General features: G+C 37.2%; 2 protein-coding genes across 9 annotated transcripts in view; one reads left to right on the forward strand and one right to left on the reverse strand.

The window, feature by feature from the left end:
* The window catches only part of SLC39A10 (solute carrier family 39 member 10), a 136826-nt gene extending 132993 nt beyond the window's left edge, over positions 1 to 3833 (forward strand). For all 6 annotated transcript variants that reach the window (XM_072612721.1, XM_072612715.1, XM_072612716.1 and 3 more), the window contains one exon: positions 1142 to 3833. In XM_072612721.1, coding sequence (XP_072468822.1) covers positions 1142 to 1300 — 159 coding nt within the window. In that variant the 3' untranslated portion in view covers positions 1301 to 3833. The remainder of the gene's footprint in view (positions 1 to 1141) is intronic.
* A 78-nt stretch (positions 3834 to 3911) lies between these two features.
* Positions 3912 to 17795, reverse strand: part of DNAH7 (dynein axonemal heavy chain 7) — a 282757-nt gene continuing 268873 nt past the window's right edge. For 2 of the 3 annotated variants that reach the window (XM_072612713.1, XM_072612714.1), the window contains 2 exons: positions 4874 to 4977; positions 3912 to 4326 (listed from right to left, as the gene is read on the reverse strand). In XM_072612713.1, coding sequence (XP_072468814.1) covers positions 4120 to 4326; positions 4874 to 4977 — 311 coding nt within the window. In that variant the 3' untranslated portion in view covers positions 3912 to 4119. The remainder of the gene's footprint in view (positions 4327 to 4873; positions 4978 to 17795) is intronic. The other variant, XR_011967739.1, reaches the window with a different exon arrangement.

Genomic DNA, 17795 nt, shown 5'->3' on the forward strand with positions numbered 1-17795 from the left:
GACTTGTTACAGTAATTATATTTATTATTGTTGCAGTAATGACAACAACATAGCTGTCACCAGTTGATGAGGGCTTTAATGGCACACTGTATACAGATGTGCTGAGAGTTCTGTCTATTTTCCACTGTCTTGTATATTTGGAATTACAGGTGGAAAAAAGGGTAATTTCTTAATCCTGTTCTCTCTCAAAAAACCAGATTTATTTTATTTTCCTTATGAGTTCTAGGCCCATCAACAAGCAGAATAAAATATTCCCTCTGTCCTCAAAGATTTATAGTTGAAGTGCTTATAGTGTGGCCAAAGATAAAGGTCTCTTTCATCTGGTCTACCATGATCTGTATGAGATGTACAGGTGGAGAGACCTGACACAAGTATGCTAGTAAAACTTTGATTAACCAGAACACTTAAGTATTTGGATATATTCTGGTTAACTGAGTGATAACTTGGCTCATTTGTAGTTAAAACATTTCACACAAAAATCACTTATGTACTGAGATGTGATATAGATAACACACACGTATAAAACCTACTCTCACAGAGCTCAGCTATAAAACTTTGTTTGAAGAAACATGTCAGACAAATTCAGGGCCTTTCAATGACTGCAAGTTCATTTTTTTTTTTTTTATCTTGAGTTCTCAATTATATAGACCTCTAATCAGAAATATATAGCATATAGGAGAATAGGTTGAACCTATCAAGCAGACCACTTAAAGGTTTAACTTTGTTTTAAACAAAGCTTTGCTGTCAGCTTGCTTTCTTGTGATATACCTGTTACTCCCAAAAAGTTGAGTACTGGAGAGAGTGAAGTTGAGTACCGGAGAGAGTGGTGTGTGCTGCTGAATTGAGGTTTGAATATCAAGATGGGATTGGTTTTGTTATTTAATTTCTATAGAGAACAACCAATGAAGAAACTCCCTCTCCCAATACAGGTTTCTTTTCTGTAGCTTTTTGAGTTGCTTGTAGCATTAAGAGATTTAGTGGTATATGTTGGAGGCAGGACTTCAAACATGGATTTTTCAAAATTTGAAGTTGTCCCTATTCCTTGAACTTACCTCTCTTATTATCATCAGCGTTAAATAACATTTGACACACTGACTGGACCAAACCAGAATTGCTTTTTAAGAATGTATTTCTTTTTCAGCTTCCAGAAATGCTGCATGGTGATGGTGACAATGAAGAACATGGCTATTGTCCTGTGGGGCAATTTATTCTTCAGAATTTTGGATTACTTTTTGGGTTTGCCATCATGCTGGTGATTGCCCTCTATGAAGATAAAATTGTGTTTGACATCCAGTTCTGACCATTCCCAGTAATCACTGTCAGCCACAATGATGTTGCTGTATGGCTTTGCACCTGCCCCGTGTACCGTATGCACACTGCTCTCTCTGAGAAAGACTGTGGCTTGCACTACTTACAAGTTTCATAAATTTGCATATAACCATGAAAGACAGTGGAGCTCATGCTTATTTTTCCTGAGTGACAACTGGTCTTTAAAAGAATGAATGATAAAATAAGGAAAAAAAATGGGACTGTATGGACCAATGTTTGTATAGGTTTGATGAAGATGCTCTAGAACCTATGCTGGTTAGAATTGCTAAGAACACTAATAGAGCTGCTCAGACTTGTCTGATTTGCTCAGTGAACTAGAATTTGAACCAAATCCTTACAAACATAGAAAGATTTTAAATGGACTTGATGCTGGGCACATCTTTTTTGTTCATTCTGAGCAAATATAATTACAGTATACCGGGGCTTGTAGTTCAGCTTCATATAAACTGTACGGTAATAGGGATCAACTTGATACAACTTTTTAATAGCATAAAAAGTTATTAGATTTGATGTTAGCTTATAGGAACTAGTAGAAAGATTCAGGCTGCATTAGGGTTTGTATTTAGTGTAGGGGTAAGCCCTGACTCTTGTGTCCATAGAGTTGCTATTTTTGTATATATTTGCATAGTGGTTTCACTTGCAGCCTAAACTACTGAGAAATAGTGATTGTATGTTTTGTGTGAACTCTGGTTTAATGAAAGACTCCTAATGGTTCTTAGTATTAATAGTGTGGTTATTTTTGGGACAAGGTAAAACTTTTTTCTTTTGTTTTCATAGCGGTGCCCTAAAAAAAAAAAAAAAATCAAAGAAATAATGTACCACCCCCTCAAGCATGGTCCAGATACAGGTTTCCTTGTTGCCTGCATTATTATTGACCTGTGTGGGAAGTTGTGTTGTGAATTCTGAATGTATTACTTTAAAACAGTGGCATTAGAGCCAGGAATATAAACTGTGGCTGTGCCAGAAAATCAATATTCAGGATTTATGCATTAAAAGGTAACGGTTTTTCAAAGAGTTAATAGCATAGGAGTCCTTTCTAGTGGCTCTAATAGAACCAAATGGGTTTGGTTTGGAGGATAGGTGAAATTGTCAGAGGCCTTGACCTAGTGAAATCAGTTTTACTACTACATGCCAAGAGAAGACACTGTGTGTGCCTGATTAGTCTTTTTTAGGTCTCCTATAATTGTGAATGATTTGTGAGAAGTGCAAGCCATGTTTATCCTATGTTGACCTAATGACCCCCTTAGTGTTGGTCATAAGCATGTAGCCTTCTATTGATGTGTGCTACAGTCTTCATTTCTATGTATGCCAGGTAAGCTATATTTGGACTCTGCAGCCAGTTTTGTTTTCATCTGCTTGGCAACCAGTTTAGCTGCTTTTAAAATCTTACTATTCTAATACCTTAATAAGAGCCAAACTCTTTCCATTCCATTTTCAAAGTTTTTCTATTTTAGCCTCCTCCCCACCCTCTTTTTTTATTCTTCTTCCCTCCCATTCCTTTTGCCCTTCTTATTTTTTAATTTTTTAATTTTTGAGAAGAGCAGCATGTACCCTTAGGTATTATTAGGTGCCTGTCAGTATCTGTTCCTAATGCTTTGAGCAAGGGGTGGGGTGGGGCATCTATGTTGTTATTCTGAGTTAGGTTTTAGTTCAGTAAAAGAGCTCTGGCTATAGCAGCAAACTCCCATTGTCACAAGTTGGGGTTCTCTGCACAGTGGAAATACTCTTCACAGCATTGGGCATTTTAATTAGTAGAGTCCCAAATGATTGCTTGGTACTTGGTGCAATCTAGCAGAAAGGTGCTGCCAATTCCAAGTGATTCAAGTGTCTCTCAAAAATAACATTTTTGTTGTGACACAATTCTGCATTCCAGCATTTATTTACATTTACTTCATTAAAGAACCATTTTGTGAACTGCAACAGCTGAATACATGCCCTGCCTTAAAATGGCTAATTTTAAAACAAATACGTTTGTTCATGTTTGGCTTTACATTTTTCTCAAGAATGAAACTGTCCTCATTCACTAGAAATTTTTTCAGCCTTTTGTGAAGAGCAATGTATCCGTTGCTGCTAGTCTTTTTTTTAGGTTCCCACCAGTATTTGGTTCCAGACCATTCTAATGTACAGTTTTAAGTCCTATTAGACAATCGGAATTCCACTACATTTCTCTTTGACTCCAACATTCCATTCAGCTTGAACAGTCTAATTCAACTTATATATGTTGGAGGTCATTAATGTTACTTGTTTCAATGCTGTCACTGTGTGACATCCATATGAATTTAGATGTAGATCACATTGCACTCAATCAGCTGTGATTATGCTTAGAAATACTGTAGTTAACTAGTTGCAGTGTGAGGTTTTTTTCCATTAACAATGAGTCTATGGTTTAAATGTGATGATGGTCCTGCAAGGTGATACTTGCTGAGATATCTAAACTTTATAACTAAATCACTTTTAAAAATTTATAAAGCTGGAAACAATTAAATGCTGTTTTTGTTTGTCAACAGTGGTGTGTTCATTTTATGTATGTTCCTAATGCATAAGGAACTCCCCCAAAATAAAGTTATTCAAAAGAGCAAATATACTGTTGTTGTCTTTTATTTCAAATATTTCCTTATATATAACTCTAGTATGAATTAAAAATATTTTGTGTTTGATATATAAATGTTCACAACCTCATCTACTCAAGATTATTTAAAATTTAAAAAATTAGTTTAAAAAGTCATATACTTTTTCTCAACCCAGCGTGGAGAGAAAAAGGCATATTTACAGGAAAATGGCACTTTCTGGCTATGAACTAAGCTGACACAGCAATGCCACACCCCTTCCGATCCAGTGTTCTGGAGGTTTATCTGAAGGCAGAATCATTGCAATCACAAAGTTGGTAGAGTGGCCAGTAGTTGATAATGTTCCTCTCCGCTCGCTTGTTTTATATACTGGAGCAATGTAACTGGGCCGCTTTGGTATATCTGACCGCTTACAAGGCTTCAGCCACATCTGAAAGAAATCAGGGAGGAAGAAAGCCCTTTATCCCTAAGTGTTTATGTTCATAACAGGTGATGACAATTTTAAACTGACCTTTTCTATTGGTAGAATAACAAGAGTTTCCAGGTATTTTCAGAAATCTTAATTAGTTTCATCCCTTTAATACATTTCTTTCTTCAATATGTTGGTGGTCCCAGTTGTTGCCTACCTCACACCTTTGTCCTGAGTGTATAATGACACTTCAGAATGGAAATAAATTCAAGGCCAGTATGAAACAGATCTAAGGAGGTTCCCACTGTCACCTTCTCGGGGACTACTATTACAAGGCTTACATAAGGGAGTGAACCCAGTACTTAACATGTCAAAGGGAGTTGTCTCCTTCAAAGACTTATAAGCCAAATATGTTGCTCAGGATATTTAAGAAATGCTTCTTTTAAGGCCACTTGAAGGCAGAAGCTGCATTACTCTACAACATTACTAATATGCATCTTGATAGTTAGAGGGAGGTGATTCAGACTATCATAAGCTCTACATGAGTAGTAATTGGAAAAATACTGACCACAGGCACTGTATCATAAAGGATTTTGGGATAAGACTCTGCTAGTTTCTTGTGTTTCCGATTCCAAGATGCTCCATCTAGAAACAATCCATAAATGTAGACACCTAATTTAAATGTAAGAAAAATAGGTGTTAATATAAATGAAACTATTAATGTTTTATCTCTAGACTTGAATTGTTTAGATAGACTTAGGTTCCATCAGACTAAATGCCCCATATGTAGAGTTACTAAAACTGTACATTTATTCACAAAAATATGCATTTTTGAAATGCCAATAAGGGTAACATCCTGAATCCCAAATAAAAAACAAGGAATGTTCGAGGTGCAATAGTAAAAAACTGCTATTCCTTAAATTTTGAATAGTGATTGGATAGGGACTAGTCCTATGATTTCATTGGTATATGAAACACTTGAGTTAAGGTTTCCTATGCCGAAGTATATACCTTCTCTGCAGTTTGTTGCCTAGAGCACAAAGGTTGCTCAGGATTATAGACTACAAGAACTCAGGTCTTTCCACTATGCCATGCTATCTCAGTGAAGTAAATAGAGCAAATTAAGAATCAATTAAGAAATGGTATACCTCAGAGAGGGAAGAAAAAATATTTCAACTTGACCTAGAAAGATGAACATTCAGTTTCTGTATGTGCCAATGACTTATACAATCTTAGCAGTAGCTGTGGTAGCTGGAGTTTATAGTAACTTAAAAAAAAAAAAACCCACCATGAATTCTGCATGGATAATGAATAAAGTTTAAGGGGAAGCTTAAGGGAGAACTCCAAATACCAAAACTTGAGTCATTTTAATGAGGTATCAATTTCATACTCCTCTTTTCTCCTATCTGGAGGCTCAGAGTTAATGGGGATGGGAGAAATTTCCATTTATGTGGAAATTGTGTATGAGGCAATCTCTCTGATACAAATGATACTTTATTCAGGAGTGTACTGGACTAAATTGCATTGGAGGCTCTTTTTTCTGTGATGTGTTCATAGATATATGCTGCCAAGACCCAGTGAGCCTTCCTCCTCTATAACTCATTAGTTGGATTAACCTTTGTTCATACTTATCTTCCATTCCAATCTTCTGATTTGCTGAAATACCTAAAGATAATGAAATACTAACATTTCTACTGGTAGAAAACAGTTTGGGAATTATTCATTTAGACAAGGTTGGTTTTACATTTCAGTTAAGGCTTGTCTTCATTACCAGCGCCTGCTTCCTATTTGAAATCAAGATGAAGAAATTCACTCATGATCACTCTTCCTTGCAAGTAACTTTTCTCTCATTCCCTAAATTGTTGAACTGCCTGGCTTCTATACTCTTCCCTTGGCAGTCTCTAATTCATGGTTTTGATTACCATCTGTAGCATCAACCCCATATTCACAGCGCCTATGTGGCCATAAATATGCTGGCGCTATTCTGAACTGCAAAATGCAACAGACTCTGGAAGACAGGACCAAAACATATATTCAGACACCAGAAAGCCTAATCCATCATAGTAACAAAGAAATCTATACACAATAACAATGCAGAGGGTAACACCTGCCCCTAGGCTTCCCATAAATCACAAACAAGTTCCTTTAAACAATTCCTTTCTCTGATAACCAGCTGCTTGCTTGCATCCTTCAGTTCTGATTGCTCTCTATGTTCATCTCAGCTCTGCTTTAGCTCCACCTCTTACTGTTCCACCCTTCCTGCTCCACTCATCTAACAAGCTCCTCCCACCACATGTGAGTTAGGCTTCCATGTGATTTAAGCAGGTCTCACGAGCTTATTAATGAATTTAAATGACCATTACACCGTCTCTTAAGTGAACAACTTTTGAAGGAGGTAAAATAATTTTTATCACTTATAAAATGCTATTTAGAAAAGGCACTTCAGTATTATGAGAAAGGGTCTTTGATGAAGTAGCCACAGAAGTGGGTCCCTCAACAGAACGTAAGTCACATGCATAGCCCTGGTGGAAGAAGGACCTTCAAGGAAAAAGGAGAGCATTTAGTTGTCTTTCTCTTAAAAGTCTGATCTTAAATTGATCAAAGAGCCTGTCTGAGACACCAACTAGTATTGGCAGTACTTTAGCTGCTGCCTGTCTCTAGCTTCTTGTTTCCTTTGAAGCTCTTCATTAATTAGAGTAGCAATAAATTGCTACTCTTATCACACTAACGTTCTGTTTGAGTGTATCAGCATCAAAAACATCAGTGAATAGCTACCTTCACCCATAGTGCACTTCAGTGAGATGACAAGTTGCTCCACAACAGATAGTAACAATACTACAGCATATACACCATGATTGTTTTCAGACAGACCTTCATTTCCTTCTTGAAGTCGATATATCTTAGAGCAACTGGACCACAACCTTTCCTTGAGTTATGCACCAGATAAAAATTACAGCTAATTACAACACTCCCCAAACACCCCCTTTTCCCCAAAGGTGAGTTAACTTATTTGTTAACTCTGGATAACTTTAATCCTTATAACTTTTTCACTACTTCTTCCTTCGCCTAAGTCCTTATACCCATCCAGAAAGCTCAAGCAGTTTCAGGTTTTGACTTGAGACCAAATACACAACAGTGTAGGGATCCCCCCAAACTTCAGTAATTCTGCTCAAATACTAACCCAGATGAAGTAGCAGGCACTGATTATGCTTAGTCACATAAAGAGAAGGAGGAGTCAGGCAGATTATAAATGTATCAGGAGCAGTATTAGTAGGGAGTAGCACATGTTTGACCTTATTGAAATGGGATTGGAAGATTATGGTAAATTACTTAAGATTAAGGACCCAAATCAGCAGACCCTTCAACATGAAACCATAGCATCATATATCTAGAGCTGAAAGGGACTTCAGATACCACCTAGTCTGACCCCGCCATTTTTATGAGAAATGGCTCTAGGGAAATTAAGTATCTTGTCCAAAACTGCATATGTAAGGTATATTTTAGAGCTAATATTTTTCTCCTTCATGATTTTCGGTTTTGATGACGTGTATATTTTAGAGTTGACAAGTTCAGAAAAAGGCCATCTAATTGAGCTAGAACCTCGTAAGATGTATTTCTTTTTAAGTTTCTTAAGATGTATTTCTGTTCCATGGAATGCTACATTTATTTCCAGGCTGGATGTAAGTTAAGCAGGTAGTAAGAGTCAAAGACAGAACTTAAGCCCAGGTCCTCTGCCTCCAGGACCAGTGTTCTTTCCACCATACCACATTGACTCAGGTGAAGCAGCTAGATCACTCTGTGCCTCAGCTATGAAGCTATATGCACCAATGACAGGGAAGAATGGAGAAAAAACGATAAAAGCTGGAATGAAAAGCAACAGTGGATTGACAATAGAATGAATAAAACAAATAAAAATCAGAATGCATTAGACAAATATAATATGAAGTAAAGTGAATCATTATTGCATGATAATACAAAATCTCAGATATTATAAACCCCATGATAACTAATTCCAGAATTTTTTAAAAAATGAATTTCATAGAAATTAGGATGAACTTTAAAACACAGAGGTCAAGTCTCTTGGTGGAGCCAAGATGATAGAGAAGCAAGGGAGTTGCATGAGTTCTCCCTAGTTTTCCTCAGAAATAACATTAAATCTAGCCTCTAAGTGAATTCTGGAGCTACAGAACATACAAAAAGATGGAGTGAAACAATTTTCTAGCCCAAAATAACTCAGGAGGACTTCAGGAAAGGCCTGTCTCACTTTAAAAGGAGAGCAGTGGAGGTGATGTCCTGGGCAAACCAGCAGGAAGCTCTTAGCCAAATCATAGATAAGCTACTGAGGTCCCACAGTCCTGGCTTAGTAGGTCATTGGCACAGCAAGCTAGCTGTGAAGCCTCCAGCCCAAGTGCAGTAGGCAAATTGCCAGAACCCTGGGCACAATAGGTGCGATTAGGCTAGCCCCCCCAGCACAGTGGGCAAGCCACCAGCCCCAGAGGCCCCAGCAAGGAAAGGCAGTGACCAGGTCCCTGGCTCCCAGTGCAAGAAGCTTGGGACAGTGTATCCTGTGCCCCAAGGTCAGAGCTCAACTTTAAAAGTTACAAAATAGCCTAGAAAATGAGCGAAAAACAAGAGTTCTGACTATAAAATGCTACTATGAAAGGAAAGACAGACTACTACAGGAAAGATCAGTCCTCAAAATCCTCTTGAGAGAGCTCAAAAAGTATTTAAAAAATCAAATTAGAATAAAAATTGGGACAAGAGTATTTTGTGAGTAAACAGTTTAGAAAAGAAAGTACAAAAATCTTTAAAAAAATCAAATTGGTCAAATGGAAAAGGAGGTACAAAAGCTCACTGAAGAAAATAATTCCTTAAAAATTAGAATTGGGCAAGTGAAAGCTAATGACTCTACAAGACATCAAGAACCAGTCCAAAAAAAAAAAAAGAATCAAAAGAATAAAAGAAAATGTGAAATACCTCATTGGAAAAACAATTGACCTGGAAAATAGATACAGGAAAGATAATTTAAGAATTATTGGACTACATGAAAGCTATGATCAAAAAAGGAGCCTGAACAGCATCTTTCAAGAAATTATTAAGGAAAACTGCCCTGATATTCTAGAATCAGAGGGTAAAATAATAAATTGAAAGAATTCACCCAACACCTCCTGAAAGAAATACCAAAATGACAACTCCAAGGAATATTGTAGCCAAATTTCAGAACTATCAGGTCAAGGAGAAAATACAGCAAGCAGCAAGAAAGAAACAATTCAAATATCAAGGAGCCATAGTCAATATTACACAGGACTTTGTAGCTTCTACATTAAAGGATCAAAGGGCTTGTAATATAATATTCCAAAAGGCAAAGGAGACTGAATTACAATAAAAAAATCAACTACCCAGCAAAGCTGAGCATAACCTTTGAGGGGAAAATATAGACACTCAGTGAAATAGAGGACTTTCAAAGTTTTATGAAAAGACCAGAGCTGAACAGAAAACTTGATCTTTAATTACAAGTCTCAAAAGAAGCTTTTTAAAAGGTAAACAGGAAAGAAAAAACAACCATGGTTTTCAACAAGGTTAAACTGTTTAAATCCCTACATGGAAAGATGATACTTATAACTTTTAAGAGTTACAAGTTAAAAGGAGTATAAATGGAGGATGTGGATATAAATTGACTTTGATGTTATATTAAAAAAAAATTAAGGAGTGAAAACAAGGATTATATTGGGAGAAGAGGAAAAAGGGAGGTAGAATAGAGTAAATTATATCACATGAAGAGGCATAAAGACCTGTTATAGCAGAGGGAAAAAAGGGAGGGGGTGAGCATTGTTTGAATCTTCATTCGATTTAGCTCAGAGAGGGAATAATGTACACACTCAGTTGGGTAAAGGAATCTATCTTACCCTATAGGGAAGTAGAAAGGGGATAAAAGGGGAGGGAGAAGATAGAAGGGAGGGCAGATTGAGGGAGGTGGTGGTTAGAGGAAAAACACTGGTGAGGAGGGAGGGAGGGAGGCAGAGAGAGAAAGAAAGAGGGGGTATAAATGGGAAAAATAGAATGGAGGGAAATGCAGTTAGTAATCATAACTGTGAATGTGAATGGGATGAACTCTCCCATCAAATGGAAGCAGATAGAGTGGATTAAAAACCAGAATCCTACAATATGTTTGCATATTGTTTATATGTTTATAGGAAGCACATTTGAAGTAGAGATACGCACAGAGTAAAGGTAAAAGGCTGGAGCAGAATATATAATGCTTCCAAAAAAAAAGCCAGAGTATCAATCCTGATCTCAAAAAAAGCAAAATAGATATAATTAAAAGAGGTGAGGAAGACATCTTGCTAAAAGGTACCATAGATAATGAAGTAATATCAATACTAAACATATATACACTAAATGGAATAGCATCCAAATTCTTAGAGAAGTTGTGTTACAGAAAGAGACAGCAAAATATATTAGTGGGTGTAACAGTAATTTAAATGGAAAGAGCTTTCTCATTCATTAATAGGCTCATATGATTTGCTTAAATCACCTGGAAGCCTAAGTCACATGTGGTGGGAAGAGCTTGCTGAACAGTCAGAATAGGAAGAGTAGAGCAGAACTGGGAGAAAGTGAGTTAGCATGGTCGGGGCAGAGGGGAAAGAATGAAGGCAGGTGTGCAGGAAGGCTCAGACTTGTGAGTGTTTGCTTGTGAGAAGGCCCTGGCTGAGGAGGGGAGGCTTGGGAATGACTTTGCTCCCTGTGGTGAACATGTTTATTAACTTCTTGGTCACCATGATGGATTTTGCTTTCTGGCTCTGGGATGTGGCTTTCTGGTGTCTAAATAAATGTTTTTCTTCTGCCTTCTATACAGAGAGTCATATTTTGCTATTGAGAACCATGCTGGCATATTCATAATCACCACCAGTGCTGTGAATATTGCCTTGGCAATATAGTGGGGGACCTCAACCTCCGCCTCTCAGAACTAGAAAAATATAACCACAAAACTAACTAGAAAGAAGTTAAGGAAGTGAAAAGAATTTTAGAAAAGTTAGATATGATAAACCTCTGAAGAAAACTGAATGGAGATGGAAAGGAATATACCTTTTGCTCAGTAGTACATGACACCTACACAAAAATTGGCCACATTAGGGCATTAAAAACCTTACAATCTAATGCAGAAAGGCAGAAATATTAAATGCATCCTTTTCAGACGATGCAGTAAAAATTACATGTAATAAGGAACCATGAGAAGATAGATAAAAAATTAATTAGAACTAAATCTAATTCTAAAGAACGAGTCAAGTCACAAATCAAAGAAACAATAATTTCATCAAAGAGAATGACAAAAATGAAACAACATACCAAAATTTATGGGACTCAGCCAAAGTAGTACTTAGGGGAAATTTTATATTTCTAGATGCTTATGTGAATAAAATGGAAAAAGAGCACATTATTGAATTGGGTATGCAATTTAAAAAGCTAGAAAAAAAACAAATTAAAAATCCCCAATTAACATATTAGAAATTCTGAAAATCAAAGGAGATATTAACAAAATTGAAAGAAAACTAATGAACTAATAAATAAGAGTTGGCTTTATGATAAAAATAAAATAGATAAACCTTTGGTCAACTTGATTAAAAAAAAATAAGAAAATCAAATTACTGGTGCTGAAAGTGTAAAGGTTGAATTCACACCAATAAAGAGGAGATTAAAGTAATAATTGGGAGCTATTTGCTCATCTGTATGCCAATAAATCTGACAATCTAAGTGAAATGGATATTTACAAAAATACAAATTACCCAGATTAATAGAAGAAATAAAATATTTAAATGACCAACCCCATTTAAAAAAAAAAAAGAAATTGAATAAGCCATCAATAGACTGCCTAGGGAAAATATCTCCAGGTCCAGATGGATTTATGAGTGCATTCTAGCAAACATTTAAAGAACAATTAATCCCAACACTTTATAAACTATTTGGAAAAATAGGCAAAGATTAAATACCACCAAATCCCTTTTATGAAACAAATATAGTGCTGATACCTAAACCAGGAAGAGCCAAAACAGAGAAAGAAAATTATAGGAACTTCCAACAGCCAAGATGGCAGAGTGATCTGTAAATGCTCTCCCCCTCCCCTTGTTGATCTTGAAAAACCTGGAGAATATTTCCTTAGGAAAAATCCTGGAATAGTGGGATTAGCCAAAGTGGTAAATGTCTCTTAGTCTGTGAGGCTAGGAAAATGGCCAAGTGATCTCTCTTACTGTGACTCAAGGGGACCAGTGCAGGATCAGAGCTGTCCCAGACAGCCCCACCTCAGTGAACTATGGGGACAAGGAACAAAACAAGAGTACTGGAGAGGGCAGAGCCAAGATGGTGGAAAAGAAAGATGCACATACACTAGCTCTTCCCTCATAGCCCATAAAATACCTGTAAAGAAAGACTCTCAACAATTCTAGAGCAGCAGAAGCCACAGAACAACAGAGTGGAAGAGATTTCCAGCCCAGGGTGACCTGAAAGTCTTATGGGAAAGGTCTGTCACACTGGTCACAGAGCAGAGCCCAGCCCAGCCTTGGCCACATGGCATGGCTCCTGGAGGAGGACAGAAGCAGGCCTTGGAAGTGGAATCCCCAGTGGCAGTAGTGGTGGTTTGAGATCCCTCAACCCACAGGTGCCAAAGGTCAGTGAGAGGATTTTTTTCAGCTGGCCTAGAAGGGAGCAGGGTCTTCCCATAGCTCTAGTCTCAGGTGGCAGCAGCAGAAGCTGCATTAGGCAACAGCAGGGCCCACAGCAGCCTGCATCAATTGTTGAATTGTAAAACCCCTGGGGGCACTGAGTAGCTAATCCTTACCTCAGCTCTGTGTAGAGGCACTGGCCCCATCTAATGCTCCTGGAGGAATTGAGCAGTTGATCTTTATCTCACACTGAATGGCAACCCTGCCCCCACCAAAAGTCCCTAGGGGAATTGAGCAGTTTATCCGAATCTCAGCCCTCAGTGCTGGCTTAGTGGAACTGGAGGCCAGGTGGTTGTAGAGAGGAAACTAGTACTTACAGATTCTGGGCACAAAAGTTCCTGGTTGCTCCCAGACCAGTGTACACACTTGATTGTGCCACTGTGAAGGAACTGAGATCTTACAGATCCCCAGAGTATACTCTACTCTTGAGAAAGGACCCAAAAGTCAAGTAACTGGTTGGGAAAATGCCCCAAAAAGGGAAAAAAAATAAGACTATAGAAGGTTACTTTCTTGGTGAACAGATATCTTCTCCCATCCTTTGAGATGAGGAAGAACAATGCTTACCATCAAGGAAAGACATAAAAGTCATGGCTTCAGTATCAGAAACATTCTGAATAAATATTCAGTGGTCTCAAGCCATGGAAGAGCTCAAAAAGGATTTTGAAAATCAAGTAAGAGAGGTGAAGGAAAAATTAAGAAGAGAAATGAGAGAGATACAAGAAAATCATGAAAAGCAAGTCAACAACTTCCTGAAGGAGACCCCAAAAAAAATGCTGAAGAAAACAACACCTTTAAAAATAGACTAACTCAATTGGAAAAAGAGGTCCAAAAAGCCAATGAGGAGAAGAATGCTTTAAAAAGCAGAATTAGCCAAATGGAAAAGGAGGTCCAAAACGTCACTGAAGAAAATAGTTCTTTAAAAATTAGAATGGAACAGATGAAGGTTAATGAGAAACCAAGAAATCACAAAACAAAACCAAAAGAATGAAAAAATGGAAGATAATGTGAAATATCTCATTGGAAAAACAACTGACCTGGCAAATAGATCCAGGAGAGACAATTTAAAAATTATGGGACTACCTGAAAGCCATGATCAAAAAAAGAGCCTAGACATCATCTTTCATGAAATTATCAAAGAAAACTGCCCTGACATTCTTGAACCAGAGGGCAAAATAAATATTGGAAGAATCCACCAATCACCTCCTGAAAGAGATCCAAAAAGAAAAACTCCTAGGAACATTGTAGCCAAACTCCAGAGTTACCAGGTCAAGAAGAAAATATTGCAAGCAGCTACAAAGAAACAATTTGAGTATTGTGGAAATACAATCAGGATAACACAGGATCTAGCAGCTTCTACATTAAGGGATCAAAGGGCATGGAATATGATACTCTAAAAGTCAAAGGAACTAGAACTAAAACCAAGAATCACCTACCCAGCAAAATTTAGTAGAATACTTCAGGGGAAAGAATGGTCTTTCAATGAAATAGAGGACTTTCAAGCATTCTTGATGAAAAGACTAGAGCTGAAAAGAAAATTTGTCTTTCAAATATAAGAATCAAGAGAAGCATGAAAAGATAAACAGGAAAGAGTAATCATAAGGGATTTACTAAAGTTGAACTCTTTGTATTCCGACATGGAAAGACAATATTTGTAACTCTTGAAACTTTTTTCAGTATCTGAGTAGTTGGTAGGATTACACACACACACACACACACACACACACACACAGAGAGAGAGAGAGAGAGAGAGAGAGAGACAGAGACAGAGAGTCAGAGAGCACAGGGTAAGTTGAATAGGAAGGGATCATATCTAAAAAAATGAAATTAAGGGGTCAGAGAGGAATATATTGGGAGGAGAAAGGGAGAAATGGAATGGGGCAAATTATCTCTCATAAAAGAGGCAAGAAAAAGACTTCAATGTAGGGAGGTAAGACGGAAAACGTGAAGCTTACTCTCATCACATTTGATTCAAGGAAGGAATAAAATGCACACTCATTTTGGTATGAAAACTTATCTTACAATACAGGAAAGTGGGGGAGAAGGGCATAAGCAGGGTAGGGGGATGAGGGAAGGGAGGGCAATGGGAGGAGGTAGCAATTTGAAATCAACACTCTTGGGCAGGGACAAGGTCAAAAGAGAGAATAGAAGAAACAGGGGGCAGGACAAGATGGAGGGAAATACAGTTAGTCTTACATAACATGACTATTATGGAAGTCATTTGCAAAACTGCATATATATATAGCCTATTGCTTGCCTTCCCATTGGGGATGAGTGGAGAGGGAGGGAGAGAAGTTGGAACTCAAAGTTTTAGGAACAAATGTTGAATATCGTTCTTGCATACAACTGGGAAACAAGAAATACAGGTAATGGGGTATAGAAATTTATCTTGCCCTACAGGACAAAAGAGAAGATGGGGATAAGGGAAGAGAGGAATATTAGAAGGGATGACAGATTGGTGATAGGGGTAATTAGAATGCTAGGCGTTGTGGGATGGGGGAGGGGAGAAATGGGGAGAAAATTTGGAACTCAAAATTTTGTGGAAATGAATGTTGAAAATTAAAAATAAATAAATTTAGAATGTAATACAAAAAAAATAAAAAATAAATTAAAAAAAAAACCATGAATACCAGAGAGGTCAGCATTGAGACTGTATTCCCATTTGAAACTTCAGAAGAGAATATGAATTGTTCTCAAGCCCAAAGAGCATTCTTGGGATCAAGAAGGATTTTAAAAGCCAAATTAGAGAGGTAGAAGAAAAATTAGCCAATGATTTTGAAAATATGAAAAAATAATTCACTGAAGAGAACAGCTGCTTAAAAAGGAAAATTGGGCAAATCAAAAAGGAGATGCAAAAGTTAACTGAAGAAAACAATATATTAAAATTAGACTTGGGCAAGTAAAAGCTAATGACTGTATGAGACATCAAGAATCAGTCAAACAGAATCTAAAGAATGAAAAAATAGAAGAAAATTAAAATATTTCATTAGAAAAACAACTTACCTGGAAAATAGATTCAAGAGACAAAAATCTAAGAATTATTGGTCTATCAGAAAGCCATGATGAAAAAAAAAGAGTCTGGACAATATCTTTCAAGAAATCATCAAGGAAAGCTCCTCTGAGGCCCAAGATCCAGAAGGCAAAATAGTTGTCAAAAGAATCCACCATTCATCCACTGAAAGGGATCCCAAACTGAAAAACACCAAGGAATATTGTAGCCAAATTCCAGAACTATTAAGGATAAAATACTGCAAGAAGCCAGAAAGAAAAAATTCAAATATTGAGGAACTACAGTCAGGATCACACAGGACCTTGCAGCTTCTATATTAAAAGATTAGAGGGTTTGGAATATGATATTCCATAAAGCAAAGGAGCTTGGACTACAACCAAGGATCAAATCCTTAGAAAAATTGAGCATAATATTTCAGGCAAAGAGATGGACATTCAATGAAACAAGTCAGACATTCCTGATGAAATTGGCAGAGCTCAATAGAAAATTTGATCTTCAAATACAAGTATCAAAAGAGGCATAAAAAGGCAAATGGGGAAAAAACTTATTATTCAATATGGGCAAACTGTTTCCTTCCCTATAAGGGAAGATGATAATTGTTAATCTTGAAAACTGTATATTTATTATGATATCTAAGAGGGATTGTGTGTTCATCCTTCGTTGCCAAAGAAGACCATGCCATCAGAGAAATGATGATATGACTTGCACTTGACTTTGTTTTGAGTGAGGGAGGTCTGTGGGATATGCATAGATAGAAGGAGTGGGTATAAATTAAATGATGTGATGAGAAAAAAAATGTGATTTAAGGGCGCAAAGAGATTGTAATGGGAGATGTGAAAAGGAGGAAGCAGAAAAAGGTAAATTACATCACAGGAACATATTACAGTAGAGGGAAAGAGGGGAAGGGGATGAACACTATTTGAGATTTACTCTCATCTGATTTAGTTGAAGGGAGGATCTAACTAGCTGTATAGGCAGTAGGAGGGGAAAGAGAAAACAAAAGGGATGGGAGGCCATAAAGAAGGGAAGAAGTAGTAAGGGAAAAGGGTAATAAAAGGGAGGGGGGCTGATAGAAGGTAGGGAAGATTGAGGGAGGCAGTGGTTAAAAATTAAAACTATTGTGGAAGGGAAGGGAAAAGGGAGAACTAAAAGCATAAATGGGGGGAAATAGGATGGAGGGAAAGACACAGATAGTAATCATAACTGTTAATGTGAATAGGATGCAGTCTCCCATAAAATGGAGGTGGACAGCAGAATGGATTAAAAACCATAATCCAACAATATGTTGTTTACAAGAAACACATTTGAAACAGGGGGATACACAAAGGGTAAAGGTAAAAGGTTGGAGCAGAATATATTATGCTTCAGTTGACGTAAAAAATGCAGGGGTAGTCATCCTAATCTCAGACAAAGCAAAAGCAGAAATAGATCTAATCAAAAGAGATAAGGAAGGAAACTATATCCTGCTAAAAGGCACCATAGATAATGAAGCAATATCATTAGTAAACGTCTATGCACCAAGTTTTGTATTCAGATTCTTAGAGGAGAAGTTAAGGGAGTTACAGGAAGAAATAGACAACAAAACTGTACTAGTGGGAGATCTCAACCTCCCCCTATTTGAACTCGATAAAGCTAACCTCAAAATAAACAAGAAAGAAGTGGAGGAGGTGAATAGAACTCTGGATAAGGTAGATATGACAGATCTCTGGAGAAAGCTGAAGGGGGACACAAAGGAATATTTATCTTTTTCTCAGTGGTACATGGCA

This window comes from Notamacropus eugenii, chromosome 5, assembly GCF_028372415.1.
Source record: "Notamacropus eugenii isolate mMacEug1 chromosome 5, mMacEug1.pri_v2, whole genome shotgun sequence".
Taxonomy (NCBI): domain Eukaryota; kingdom Metazoa; phylum Chordata; class Mammalia; order Diprotodontia; family Macropodidae; genus Notamacropus; species Notamacropus eugenii.